Raw genomic sequence first — 14,072 nt, forward strand, 5'->3', positions numbered from 1 at the left:
CCGGCTGGTCAGGAACCGACTTTAGGTGCTTGTCCAGTGCCAGCTTGAAGACTGCCAGGGGTCTGTTGGTATTCCCCCTTATGTATGCTGGGAGGCAGTTGAACAGTCTCGGGCCCCTGACACTTATTGTATGGTCTCTTAACGTGCTAGTGACACCCCTGCTTTTCATTGGGGGGATGGTGCATCGTCTGCCAAGTCTTTTGCTTTCGTAGTGAGTGATTTTCGTGTGCAAGTTCGGTACTAGTCCCTCTAGGATTTTCCAGGTGTATATAATCATGTATCTCTCCCTCCTGCGTTCCAGGGAATACAGGTTCAGGAACCTCAAGCGATCCCAGTAATTGAGGTGTTTTATCTCCGTTATGCACGCCGTGAAAGTTCTCTGTACATTTTCTAGGTCGGCAATTTCACCTGCCTTGAAAGGTGCTGTTAGTGTGCAGCAATATTCCAGCCTAGATAGAACAAGTGACCTGAAGAGTGTCATCATGGGCTTGGCATCCCTAGTTTTGAAGGTTCTCATTATCCATCCTGTCATTTTTCTAGCAGATGCGATTGATACAATGTTATGGTCCTTGAAGGTGAGATCCTCCGACATGATCACTCCCAGGTCTTTGACGTTGGTGTTTCGCTCTATTTTGTGGCCAATAAACATTATAACTATCAACATTACCATGTAATATACACTAGTAACATTACTGCCTGATTTATATACCCGGAGGAAGGGGAGTAGCTCCAGTTCCTCGCATCAAAACCCCTCCACTAAGGTCACCCCCCCCCCCCGCCCCTCCAAGACATTACACCAGAAGAAAATTAAGACTTAATTTAGTGAGCAAACTGGTGACGGGGACCAGGAGCTGCAGCTCAACTCTGTTGTTGTACTGACAAACACGTCACTAGACAATGCTTACGTTATTTAGATGTATTAAGAAGCTGAGGAAGCGGTAAAGCCGGCGGGGCAGCAGGAGGAGGAGCAACACATCTCTCCTGTACGACCATTGAAGGTTAACTGACCTATAGTGACCTTGAGGTTGGTCACTGTCCTGACCTTCACTATAACACCATCACTGATAACCTGACTAACTCTGACTACCACCACTAGATGGTACTGCTACACCACCACTACCACCACTAGATGGCACTACTACACCACCACTACCTCCACTGGATGGCACTACCACACCACCTCTAGATGGCACTACTACACCACAACTACCACCACTAGATGGCACTACCACACCACCACTACCACCACTAGATGGCACTACCACACCACCACTACCACCACTAGATGGCACTACCACACCACCACTACCACCACTAGATGGCACTACCACACCACCACTAGACAGAACTCTCTGTCACACTTCTTGCACACAAATGTGTCCATCTATCTAAGACTGAGATCAACTTGAGTTGTAACTGATTCTCTCTCATCCATAAATACTCTCAACTTGTTAGGTATATATTGTGTCAGAAGCCAGACACAGGTGTGGTACTATTGTGTCAGAAGCCAGACACAGGTGTGGTACTATTGTGTCAGAAGCCAGACACAGTTGTGGTACTATTGTGTCACAAGCCAGACACAGTTGTGGTACTATTGTGTCACAAGCCAGACACAGGTGTGGTACTATTGTGTCACAAGCCAGACACAGTTGTGGTACTATTGTGTCACAAGCCAGACACAGGTGTGGTACTATTGTGTCACAAGCCAGACACAGGTGTGGTACTATTGTGTCACAAGCCAGACACAGGTGTGGTACTATTGTGTCAGAAGCCAGACACAGTTGTGGTACTATTGTGTCAGAAGCCAGACACAGGTGTGGTACTATTGTGTCACAAGCCAGACACAGGTGTGGTACTATTGTGTCAGAAGCCAGACACAGGTGTGGTACTATTGTGTCACAAGCCAGACACAGGTGTGGTACTATTGTGTCACAAGCCAGACACAGGTGTGGTACTATTGTGTCAGAAGCCAGACACAGGTGTGGTACTATTGTGTCAGAAGCCAGACACAGGTGTGGTACTATTGTGTCAGAAGCCAGACACAGGTGTGGTACTATTGTGTCAGAAGCCAGACACAGGTGTGGTACTATTGTGTCAGAAGCCAGACACAGGTGTGGTACTATTGTGTCAGAAGCCAGACACAGGTGTGGTACTATTGTGTCAGAAGCCAGACACAGGTGTGGTACTATTGTGTCACAAGCCAGACACAGGTGTGGTACTATTGTGTCACAAGCCAGACACAGGTGTGGTACTATTGTGTCACAAGCCAGACACAGGTGTGGTACTATTGTGTCACAAGCCAGACACAGGTGTGGTACTATTGTGTCACAAGCCAGACACAGGTGTGGTACTATTGTGTCACAAGCCAGACACAGGTGTGGTACTATTGTGTCACAAGCCAGACACAGGTGTGGTACTATTGTGTCACAAGCCAGACACAGGTGTGGTACTATTGTGTCACAAGCCAGACACAGGTGTGGTACTATTGTGTCACAAGCCAGACACAGTTGTGGTACTATTGTGTCAGAAGCCAGACACAGGTGTGGTACTATTGTGTCACAAGCCAGACACAGGTGTGGTACTATTGTGTCAGAAGCCAGACACAGGTGTGGTACTATTGTGTCACAAGCCAGACACAGGTGTGGTACTATTGTGTCAGAAGCCAGACACAGGTGTGGTATTATTGTGTCACAAGCCAGACACAGGTGTGGTACTATTGTGTCACAAGCCAGACACAGGTGTGGTACTATTGTGTCACAAGCCAGACACAGGTGTGGTACTATTGTGTCAGAAGCCAGACACAGGTGTGGTACTATTGTGTCACAAGCCAGACACAGGTGTGGTACTATTGTGTCACAAGCCAGACACAGGTGTGGTACTATTGTGTCACAAGCCAGACACAGGTGTGGTACTATTGTGTCACAAGCCAGACACAGGTGTGGTACTATTGTGTCACAAGCCAGACACAGGTGTGGTACTATTGTGTCACAAGCCAGACACAGGTGTGGTACTATTGTGTCAGAAGCCAGACACAGGTGTGGTACTATTGTGTCAGAAGCCAGACACAGGTGTGGTACTATTGTGTCATGCTTGTGTCATAAGCGTCACTCACTGCGTCATTGTGTACTGGAGTGATGCCTGGATGCCTGGAGATAAAATTTAAGAATTTAGAGACAACTCACTCAGAAATGTTCATGTGTGTACTCACCTATTTGTACTCACCTATTTGTGGTTGCACGGGTCGAGTCCTAGCTCCTGGCCCCGCCTCTTCACCGGTTGCTACTAGGCCCTCTCTCTCCCCGCTCCATGAGCTTTATCAAACCTCGTCTTAAAACTGTGTATGGTTCCTGCCTCCACTACGTCATTTTCTAGGCTATTCCACTGCCTTACAACTCTATGACTGAAGAAATACTTCCTACTATCTCTCTGACTCATTTGTGTCTTCAACTTCCAATTGTGGCCTCTTGTTTCTGTGTCCCCTCCCTGGAACATCCTGTCTTTGTCCAACTTGTCTATTCCACGCAGTATTTTATATGTCGTTATCATGTCTCCCCTGACCCTCCTGTCCTCCAGTGTGGTCAGGCCGATTTCCCTTAATCTTTCCTCATAGGACATTCCCCTTAGCTCTGGAACTAACCTTGTCGCAAACCTTTGTACTTTCTCTAGTTTCTTGACGTGCTTTATCAAGTGCGGGCTCCAAACAGGTGCTGCATACTCCAGTATGGGCCTGACATACACGGTGTACAGTGTCTTGAATGATTCCTTACTAAGGTATCGGAATGCTGTTCTCAGGTTTGCCAGGTGTGTGTGTGTGTGTGTGTGTGTGTGTGTGTGTGTGTGTGTGTGTTGTGTGTACTCACCTAATTGAACTCACGTAATTGTGGTTGCAGGGGTCGAGACTCAGCTCCTGGCCCCGTGTGTGTGTGTGTGTATGTGTGTGTTGTGTGTACTCACCTAATTGTACTCACCTAATTGTGGTTGCAGGGGTCGATACTCAGCTCCTGGCCCCGTGTGTGTGTGTGTGTGTGTGTGTGTGTGTGTGTGTGTGTGTGTGTGTGTGTGTGTGTGTGTGTGTGTGTGTGTGTGTGTGTTGTGTGTACTCACCTAATTGTACTCACCTAATTGTGTTTGCAGGGGTCGAGACTCAGCTCCTGGCCCCGCCTCTTCACTGATCGCTACTGGGTCCTCTCTCTCTCTGCTTCCTGAGCTTTGTCATACCTCTTCTTAAAACTATGTATGGTTCCTGCCTCCACTACTTCACTTGCTAGGCTATTCCACTTGCTGACAACTCTGTGACTGAAGAAATACTTCCTAACGTCCCTGTGACTCGTCTGAGTCTTCAGCTTAAAGTTGTGACCCCTTGTCCCTGTGTCCCCTCTCTGGAACATCCTATCTCTGTCCACCTTGTCTATTCCCCGCAGTATCTTGTATGTCGTTATCATGTCTCCCCTGACCCTTCTGTCCTCCAGTGTCGTCAGTCCGATTTCCCTTAACCTTTCCTCGTACGACATTCCCTTGAGCTCTGGGACTAGCCTTGTTGCAAACCTTTGTACTTTCTCTAACTTCTTGACGTGCTTGACAAGGTGTGGGTTCCAGACTGGTGCTGCATACTCCAGTATGGGCCTAACATACACAGTGTACAGTGTCTTGAACGATTCCTTATTAAGGTATCAGAACGCTATTCTCAGGTTTGCCAGGCGCCCGTATGCTGCAGCAGTTATTTGGTTGATGTGTGCCTCCGGTGATGTGCTCGGTGTTATGGTCACCCCAAGGTCTTTCTCCCTGAGTGAGGTCTGTAGTCTTTGTCCACCTAGCCTATACTCTGTCTGCGGTCTTCTTTGCCCCTCCCCAATCTTCATGACTTTGCATTTGGCTGGACTGAATTCGAGAAGCCAGTTTCTGGACCACATGTCCAGCCTGTCCAGGTCTCTTTGCAGTCCTGCCTCATCCTCGTCCGATTTAATTCTTCTCATCAACTTCACGTCATCTGCGAACAGGGACACTTCAGAGTCTATTCCTTCCATCATGTCGTTCACATATATCAAAAATAGCACTGGTCCTAGAACTGACTCACCTATTTGTGGTTGCAGGGGTCGAGTCTTAGCTCCTGGCCCCGTGTGTGTGTGTGTGTGTGTATGTGTGTGTGTTGTGTGTGTGTTTACCTGGAGAGAGTTTCGGGGGTCAACGCCCCCGCGGCCCGGTCTGTGACCAGGCCTCCTGGTGGATCAGCGCCTGATCAACCAGGCTGTTGCTGCTGGCTGCACGCAAACCAACGTACGAGCCACAGCCCGGCTGATCAGGAACTGACTTTAGGTGCTTGTCCAGTGCCAGCTTGAAGACTGCCAGGGGTCTGTTGGTAATCCCCCTTATGTGTGCTGGGAGGCAGTTGAACAGTCTCGGGCCCCTGACACTTATTGTATGGTCTCTTAACGTGCTAGTGACACCCCTGCTTTTCATTGGGGGGATGGTGCATCGTCTGCCAAGTCTTTTGCTTTCGTAGTGAGTGATTTTCGTGTGCAAGTTCGGTACTAGTCCCTCTAGGATTTTCCAGGTGTATATAATCATGTATCTCTCCCTCCTGCGTTCCAGGGAATACAGGTTTAGAAACCTCAAGCGCTCCCAGTAATTGAGGTGTTTTATCTCCGTTATGCGCGCCGTGAAAGTTCTCTGTACATTTTCTAGGTCGGCAATTTCACCTGCCTTGAAAAGTGCTGTTAGAGTGCAGCAATATTCCAGCCTTGATAGAACAAGTGACCTGAAGAGTGTCATCATGGGCTTGGCCTCCCTAGTTTTGAAGGTTCTCATTATCCATCCTGTCATTTTTCTAGCAGATGCAATTGATACAATGTTATGGTCCTTGAAGTTGAGATCCTCCGACATAATCACTCCCAGGTCTTTGACGTTGGTGTTTCGCTCTATTTTGTGGCCAGAATTTGTTTTGTACTCTGATGAAGATTTAATTTCCTCATGTTTACCATATCTGAGTAATTGAAATTTCTCATCGTTGAACTTCATATTGTTTTCTGCAGCCCACTGAAAGATTTGGTTGATGTCCGCCTGGAGCCTTGCAGTGTCTGCAATGGAAGACACTGTCATGCAAATTCGGGTGTCATCTGCAAAGGAAGACACGGTGCTGTGGCTGACATCCTTGTCTATGTTGGATATGAGGATGAGGAACAAGATGGGAGCTAGTACTGTGCCTTGTGGAACAGAGCTTTTCACCGTAGCTGCCTCGGACTTTACTCTGTTGACGACTACTCTCTGTGTTCTGTTAGTGAGGAAATTATAGATCCATCGACCGACTTTTCCTGTTATTCCTTTAGCGCGCATTTTGTGCGCTATTACGCCATGGTCACACTTGTCGAAGGCTTTTGCAAAGTCTGTATATATTACATCTGCATTCTTTTTGTCTTCTAGTGCATTTAGGACCTTGTCGTAGTGATCCAGTAGTTGAGACAGACAGGAGCGACCTGTTCTAAACCCATGTTGCCCTGGGTTGTGTAACTGATGGGTTTCTAGATGGGTGGTGATCTTGCTTCTTAGGACCCTTTCAAAGATTTTTATGATACGGGATGTTAGTGCTATTGGTCTGTAGTTCTTTGCTGTTGCTTTACTGCCCCCTTTGTGGAGTGGGGCTATGTCTGTTGTTTTTAGTAACTGAGGGACGACCCCCGTGTCCATGCTCCCTCTCCATAGGATAGAAAAGGCTCGTGATAGGGGCTTCTTGCAGTTCTTGATGAACACAGAGTTCCATGAGTCTGGCCCTGGGGCAGAGTGCATGGGCATGTCATTTATCGCCTGTTCGAAGTCATTTGGCGTCAGGATAACATCGGATAGGCTTGTGTTAATCAAATTTTGTGGCTCTCTCATAAAAAATTCATTTTGATCTTCGACTCTCAGTCTGGTTAGAGCCTTGCTAAAAACTGAGTCATATTGGGACTTGAGTAGCTCACTCATTTCCTTGCTGTCATCTGTGTAGGACCCATCTTGTTTAAGTAGGGGCCCAATACTGGACGTTGTTCTCGATTTTGATTTGGCATAGGAGAAGAAATACTTTGGGTTTCTTTCGATTTCATTTATGGCTTTTAGTTCTTCCCGCGATTCCTGACTCCTAAAGGATTCTTTTAGCTTAAGTTCGATGCTTGCTATTTCTCTGACCAGTGTCTCCCTGCGCATTTCAGATATATTGACCTCTTTTAGCCGCTCTGTTATTCTTTTCCGTCGCCTGTAAAGGGAGCGCCTGTCTCTTTCTATTTTACATCTACTCCTCCTTTTTCTTAGAGGAATAAGCCTTGTGCATACATCGAGTGCCACCGAGTTAATCTGTTCTAGGCATAAGTTTGGGTCTGTGTTGCTTAGTATATCTTCCCAGCTTATATCGGTTAGGACTTGGTTTACTTGGTCCCACTTTATGTTTTTGTTATTGAAGTTGAATTTGGTGAATGCTCCCTCGTGACTAGTCTCATTTTGTCGGTCTGGGGCTCCACGCATACATGTCTGAACCTCAATTATGTTGTGATCTGAGTATATTGTTTTTGATATGGTGACATTTCTTATCAGATCATCATTGTTAGTGAAGATGAGGTCTAGTGTATTCTCCAGTCTAGTAGGCTCTATTATTTGCTGGTTTAAATTGAATTTTGTGCAGAGATTTAAAAGCTCGTGTGAGTGTGAGTTTTCATCAGAGCTGCCTCCTGGTGTTATTACTGCAACAATATTATTTGCTATATTCCTCCATTTTAGGTGCCTTAAGTTGAAATCCCCCAGGAGCAAGATGTTGGGTGCAGGAGCTGGAAGATTTTCCAGGCAGTGGTCAATTTTTAACAGCTGTTCCTGGAATTGCTGGGATGTTGCATCCGGAGGCTTGTAGACTACCACAATGACTAGGTTTTGGTTCTCGACCTTTACTGCTAAAACTTCCACTACGTCATTTGAGGCATTAAGCAGTTCTGTGCAAACAAGTGACTCTGCAATGTACAGGCCAACCCCCCCCCCTTTTGCCTGTTCACTCTGTCACATCTGTATAGGTTGTAACCTGGGATCCATATTTCGTTGTCCAAGTGATCCTTTATGTGGGTCTCAGTGAAAGCCGTGAACATTGCCTTTGCCTCTGCAAGCAGTCCACGGATGAAAGGTATTTTGTTGTTTGTTGCTGGCTTTAGACCCTGTATATTTGCAAAGAAGAATGTTATCGGACTGGTGGTATTGTTGGTACTGGGGGGGGATTTTTTTTCCGGCATTAGTATCTGTATCTGTTGGTTTGGAGTGGAGGCCATCGACTGTGGTTCCACTCCAGGAATGACTGGATTTGGTGTACGATTTCTGCCATTTCCTGCCAGTTTTTTTTCCTTCCTGGCACTAAAAAACCTCTCCCTCTTGAGTGGCTGTGGCTACCCAGGTTTTCCCATGGCCTGGATGTTTTGTATCTTTTTGTCCCCTTTAGATGGTATGCCTGGCAATTTAAGTTATAGCACAGTCTTTCCTGTACTGAAGAGGTACACATTTCAGGGTGAAAAAGCTTACAGGAAGGGAGTTTGCATTTTCCTGTTGTCATATGGGCATGACATTTTCTAGGGTGGTCATAGTTGCATGTCCCATCTGTTTTTCCAGATTTCCCATGCCAGCAGATACCAAGTGCATAGTATGTGCACAGGCTTGGTTTCCGTTTGCCTTGGGTTTCTGTGACTGTATTCCCTGTTGGTGCATGTTTCCCTGTCTTATTCCTATCCTCCCTAGCACCAACAATGGAGCTCCCACCAGTTGTTTTTGGTAATTTATCCTCACTATTGCTATTGGAGTCCTCTTGTTTGCTATTTCCTGCAGTATTTCTAGTTTGCAATATTGGTTTTATCTTATCTTTGACTACACTTGTTTCCCTACTATGGCTCCTGTCCTCTGTGAGGTCATTTATATGTATTCCTTCCTGCGTATAATTCCCGACTACCTGGACAAAATCTCCAGCTTCACCATTACTGTCTCCCAGGACAGTATCTCCAGCTTCACCATTTCTGTCTCCCAGGACAGCACCTCCAGCTTCACCATTACTGTCTCCCAGGACAGCATCTCCAGCTTCACCATTACTGTCTCCCAGGACAGCATCTCCAGCTTCACCATTTCTGTCTCCCAGGACAGCACCTCCAGCTTCACCATTACTGTCTCCCAGGACAGCACTATCAGCCCCCCATTTACTGACTACCAGGACATCATCTCCAGCCTTACAGTTTGTGACTACATGGCCAGTATCAAGGGCAGTACCATTCAGCCCAGACTTTTTATGTTCCCATCTGTTGTAGAAAGCTTCCAGGTTTTCTATGAAAGCAGCTTTGATGTTATCCTCTTTTAATACCCTTGTGATTTTAGTCCACAGATTTTCCTCATTTGGGCATACCCAAAAACACTTCTCTGTTTTAATACTGCTTGTAGCTAGTTCTGGGATATCTGCACAAGGAGCGTGACACCAATTTCCACAAAAATGACAATTTATCCATGTGGAAGCCCGTTTGTTTGACTGACCACAGACTACACACAGCTTCATAATGATTTGAATGGTTGATTTACTGCAATTCTACTAGCAACCTCTCGAATATTATATTAATAACCTTAAATGAAGCTCTAGCTATTTGTATTTCTGTTTCTAACTCTTTTTGTATATTGGACAGCTTACCGTCACGTTCCTGATTTTTAATGTTTGTGTTTATAAGGGCGCCTACAAACCCATCCGTTTACAGTCTGCTTTATTGTCCAACGAAACTGTTTGAAACCAGTCCCGGGTTCGGACCAGTCAAGGGTTCGGACCAGTCGATCTGCTCTGATCAGTGGGTCATTTATTTAAACCATACTGGTCGGTGATATGAGCTAACACATGAAGGATCTACTGGAAATTATCTACCCGAGTAATATGTGATTTGACTGATACAAAAGTATAACTTGCGTGTTGAAGAGCCGGTGATATCTGGCAGCTCCTACAATGACGTACAGTCGACCTCTTTGTTTATCAATCGCTGTATCTGGCTTTTCTATTTTTTGTTTTTTCCGTCACCACCACAATAAATGCTATATTATCACTATAGTTGACTGGTGCAAATTTTGGAGGAAGGACGCTTTTTCTGTAGTAATAATTGCTTCTCGTTGTGTATATTGCGACCGCTGGTAACTACAGGTTATATGAAATTCACAGTATATGTCTGGTATTTCAAGAAAAAGAAACTAATGAAAGTCACTCCACTAAGTACCATTATAATACTGGTTAGTTGCTACTACAACACTGTATTCTGCTATTCACTGGTATCACTAGATTATATGCGAGTACACTAGCAGGCCAGGAAGATTATTAAAAACAGCTGACCTGTGGTAAGTTTCTGGCGACTTCTGGCACCTGCCTCTATAGGCTTATCACTTCATTTACAAATTCACCTGTTTTCAAATGACACTTTAGCCTTTATCATCAATATACTAGGGAGCCACTGTAGTATACACTATGTATACTCAATGTTATCAGGGAGACTTTCTTTCCTCTGACATGAAAAGTTCAATTATTATTATTTTTTTCCACACGGGACATAGGCCTATGATTCCCCTCTGGCAGTAAACTCTGCTACGCAGTGCACACTAATTCTCCTTTTTTGACTCAGTATATAATGTTTTCCGCCCAAGATTGGTTCCAGGCGCTAGAGGGATGTATAGGATTGATGACACAAATTAAAGTTCTAGCACGTAAGAGTTAGATTTTTTTTTAGATTTTGCCACCGAAGTGGCTAGTTTATTGTGCACCCCATATCCATCCTGTGGACGGTAGCGCGAGAGCATATGGATACACAAAAGGCCTAGGAACTAGGCCCCAAAGGGTTAACAGGAATACATATGGATTTATATCTACATATCTATAGTTCACTTATCTGTTACAAGCAAATTTAGGAAATTTGCTTAGTATATCTGGTATCTTATTTTCATTAATAAGATATCTTGACATGTCACATAGGTTATTATACTGTCTGTCTCTGTATTCCTCAATAAGTGGACAATTAAGCACATAGTGTTCAAGAGAGTGACCATATGCCTGATCACATAATTTACATTTAGTTTGATCATCATCTGTGTGTCTCCCAAACTGCCAGAAGTACTTGTAACCAAGCCTAAGCCTGGCCACTACAACATCAGTCAGTCTGTTCACATTGCAAGTTGCTCCATAAACATACTTATCTACGTTCATGTTATCATAGTGGGTTATAGATCTACTCAGGCTTCTAACTGCATTCCTATAACAATCATTTTCATTATTTACTTCTCTCCTAATATTATTCCTAATGCTAGACACAGTTATACCAAAGTTATATTCTACATTCTCCTTCTCGATACTCTTCTTGGCTAACATATCAACTTTATCATGAAGGAGTAATCCAATGTGTGATGGGATCCATAGCAATTGTACATTAATTCCTTTGTCCCTAATTTTTGAGTATCTATACCTGGCTTCCCCAATGAGCATGTTGTTGGAGTCATTACATGAGTCAAGAGCCTTCAATGATGACAAAGAATCAGTAATGATGATAGAGTCAAGCTCAGTGTCATAGGTTAGCTTTAGCGCCATTAGGATTGCAAACAATTCAGTTTGCAGTGTAGACGCCCAGTTGTTAATTCTTATGCCTAACTCAACAAATTTAAGAGTGACCGTGAAAACACGAGAAAACCCGGAGCACAACGAGGCACGCTGACACTGTCACGCGTTGTCACTAGTCTGTGTGTTGTGTGTGTGTGTACTCACCTATTTGTACTCACCTATTTGTGGTTGCAGGGGTCGAGTCCTAGCTCCTGGCCCCGCCTCTTCACCGGTTGCTACTAGACCCTCTCTCTCCCCGCTCCATGAGCTTTATCAAACCTCGTCTTAAAACTGTGTATGGTTCCTGCCTCCACTACGTCATTTTCTAGGCTATTCCACTGCCTTACAACTCTATGACTGAAGAAATACTTCCTACTATCTCTCTGACTCATTTGTGTCTTCAACTTCCAATTGTGGCCTCTTGTTTCTGTGTCCCCTCCCTGGAACATCCTGTCCTTGTCCACCTTGTCTATTCCACGCAGTATTTTATATGTCGTTATCATGTCTCCCCTGACCCTCCTGTCCTCCAGTGTCGTCAGGCCGATTTCCCTTAATCTTTCTTCATAGGACATTCCCCTTAGCTCTGGAACTAACCTTGTTGCAAACCTTTGTACTTTCTCTAGTTTCTTGACGTGCTTTATCAAGTGCGGGTTCCAAACAGGTGCTGCATACTCCAGTATGGGCCTGACATACACGGTGTACAGTGTCTTGAATGATTCCTTACTAAGGTGTCGGAATGCTGTTCTCAGGTTTGCCAGGCGCCCATATGCTGCAGCAGTTATCTGATTGATGTGTGCTTCCGGAGACATGCTCGGTGTTATACTCACCCCAAGATCTTTCTCCTTGAGTGAGGTTTGCAGTCTTTGGCCACCTAGCCTATACTCTGTCTGTGGTCTTCTGTGCCCTTCCCCTATCTTCATGACTTTGCATTTGGCAGGATTAAATTCGAGAAGCCATTTGCTGGACCAGGTGTCCAGTCTGTCCAGGTCTCTTTGAAGTCCTGCCTGGTCCTCATCAGATTTAATTCTCCTCATTAACTTCACATCATCTGCAAACAGGGACACTTCTGAGTCTAACCCTTCCGTCATGTCGTTCACATATACCAAAAATAGCACTGGTCCTAGGACCGACCCCTGTGGGACCCCGCTCGTCACAGGTGCCCACTGTGATACATCATTACGTACCATGACTCGTTGTTGCCTCCCTGTCAGGTATTCTCTGATCCATTGCAGTGCCCTTCCTGTTATATGCGCCTGATGCTCTAGCTTCTGCACTAATCTCTTGTGAGGAACTGTGTCAAAGGCCTTCTTGCAGTCCAAGAAGATGCAATCAACCCACCCCTCTCTCTCTTGTCTTACTTCTGTTATTTTATCATAAAACTCCAGAAGGTTTGTGACACAGGATTTGCCTTCCGTGAATCCGTGCTGGTTGGCATTTATACTCCTGTTCCGTTCCAGGTGCTCCACCACTCTCCTCCTGATAATCTTCTCCATAATTTTGCATACTATACACGTCAATGACACAGGTCTATAGTTTAGTGCCTCTTTTCTGTCTCCTTTTTTGAAAATGGGAACTACATTTGCTGTCTTCCATACCTCAGGTAGTTGCCCAGTTTCCAGGGATGTGTTGAAGATTGTGGTAAGTGGTACGCACAACATATCTGCTCCCTCTCTAAGGACCCATGGAGAGATGTTGTCCGGTCCCATTGCCTTTGAGGTATCGATGTCCCTTAGCAGTTTCTTCACCTCCTCCTCATCTGTATGTATGTCGTCCAACACTTGTTGGTTTATTCCTTGTTGGTGTCCCCATCTGGTCTGTCCCCCCAGAGTCCTTCCTGTCTCTACTGTAAATACTTCCTTAAATCTCGTGTTGAGCTCCTCACATACCTCTTGATCGTTTCTTGTGAGTTCCTCACCTTCTTTCCTCAGCCTTATCACCTGGTCCTTGACTGTTGTGTGTGTGTGTGTGTGTGTGTGTGTGTGTGTGTGTGTGTGTGTGTATGTGTGTGTGTTGTGTGTGTGTGTGTGTGTGTGTATGTGTTGTGTGTGTGTGTGTGTGTGTGTGTGTGTGTGTGTGTGTGTGTGTGTGTGTGTTGTGTGTGTGTGTATGTATGTGTGTGTGTGTTGTGTGTGTGTGTGTGTGTGTATGTGTTGTGTGTGTGTGTGTGTGTGTGTGTGTGTGTGTGTGTGTGTGTGTGTGTGTGTGTGTGTGTGTGTGTGTGTGGTGTGTGTGTATGTGTGTGTGTGTGTTGTGTGTGTGTGTGTGTATGTGTGTGTGTGTTGTGTGTGTGTGTGTGTCTGTGTGTGTGTGTTGTGTGTGTGTATGTGTTGTGTGTGTGTGTGTGTGTGTGTGTGTGTGTGTGTGTGTGTTTGTTTGTTGTGTGTGTGTACTCTTATGTGCTTGTGTGTGTGTACTCACCTAGTTGTAGTTGCAGGGGTAGAGTCACGGCTCCTGGCCCCCGCCTCTTCACTGGCTG

At 45.4% G+C, this 14,072-nt stretch overlaps 1 protein-coding gene and 1 long non-coding RNA gene across 3 annotated transcripts in view; one reads left to right on the forward strand and one right to left on the reverse strand.

Moving 5' to 3' along the window:
* Positions 1-1,196, reverse strand: part of LOC128704788 (uncharacterized) — a 41,937-nt gene extending 40,741 nt beyond the window's left edge. The window contains exon 1 of one of the 2 annotated variants that reach the window (XR_011390961.1): positions 906-1,196. This is a non-coding gene — a long non-coding RNA (uncharacterized lncRNA). The remainder of the gene's footprint in view (positions 1-905) is intronic. The other variant, XR_011390960.1, reaches the window with a different exon arrangement.
* Positions 1,197-1,374: 178 nt separating this feature from the next.
* Positions 1,375-14,072, forward strand: part of wake (wide awake) — a 34,853-nt gene continuing 22,155 nt past the window's right edge. The window contains exons 1-3 of the mRNA XM_070079523.1: positions 1,375-1,378; positions 1,518-1,984; positions 2,132-3,068. Of these exons, the coding sequence (XP_069935624.1) occupies positions 1,375-1,378; positions 1,518-1,984; positions 2,132-3,068 (1,408 nt within the window). The remainder of the gene's footprint in view (positions 1,379-1,517; positions 1,985-2,131; positions 3,069-14,072) is intronic.

Source organism: Cherax quadricarinatus, chromosome 99 (genome assembly GCF_038502225.1).
Source record: "Cherax quadricarinatus isolate ZL_2023a chromosome 99, ASM3850222v1, whole genome shotgun sequence".
Classification (NCBI taxonomy): domain Eukaryota; kingdom Metazoa; phylum Arthropoda; class Malacostraca; order Decapoda; family Parastacidae; genus Cherax; species Cherax quadricarinatus.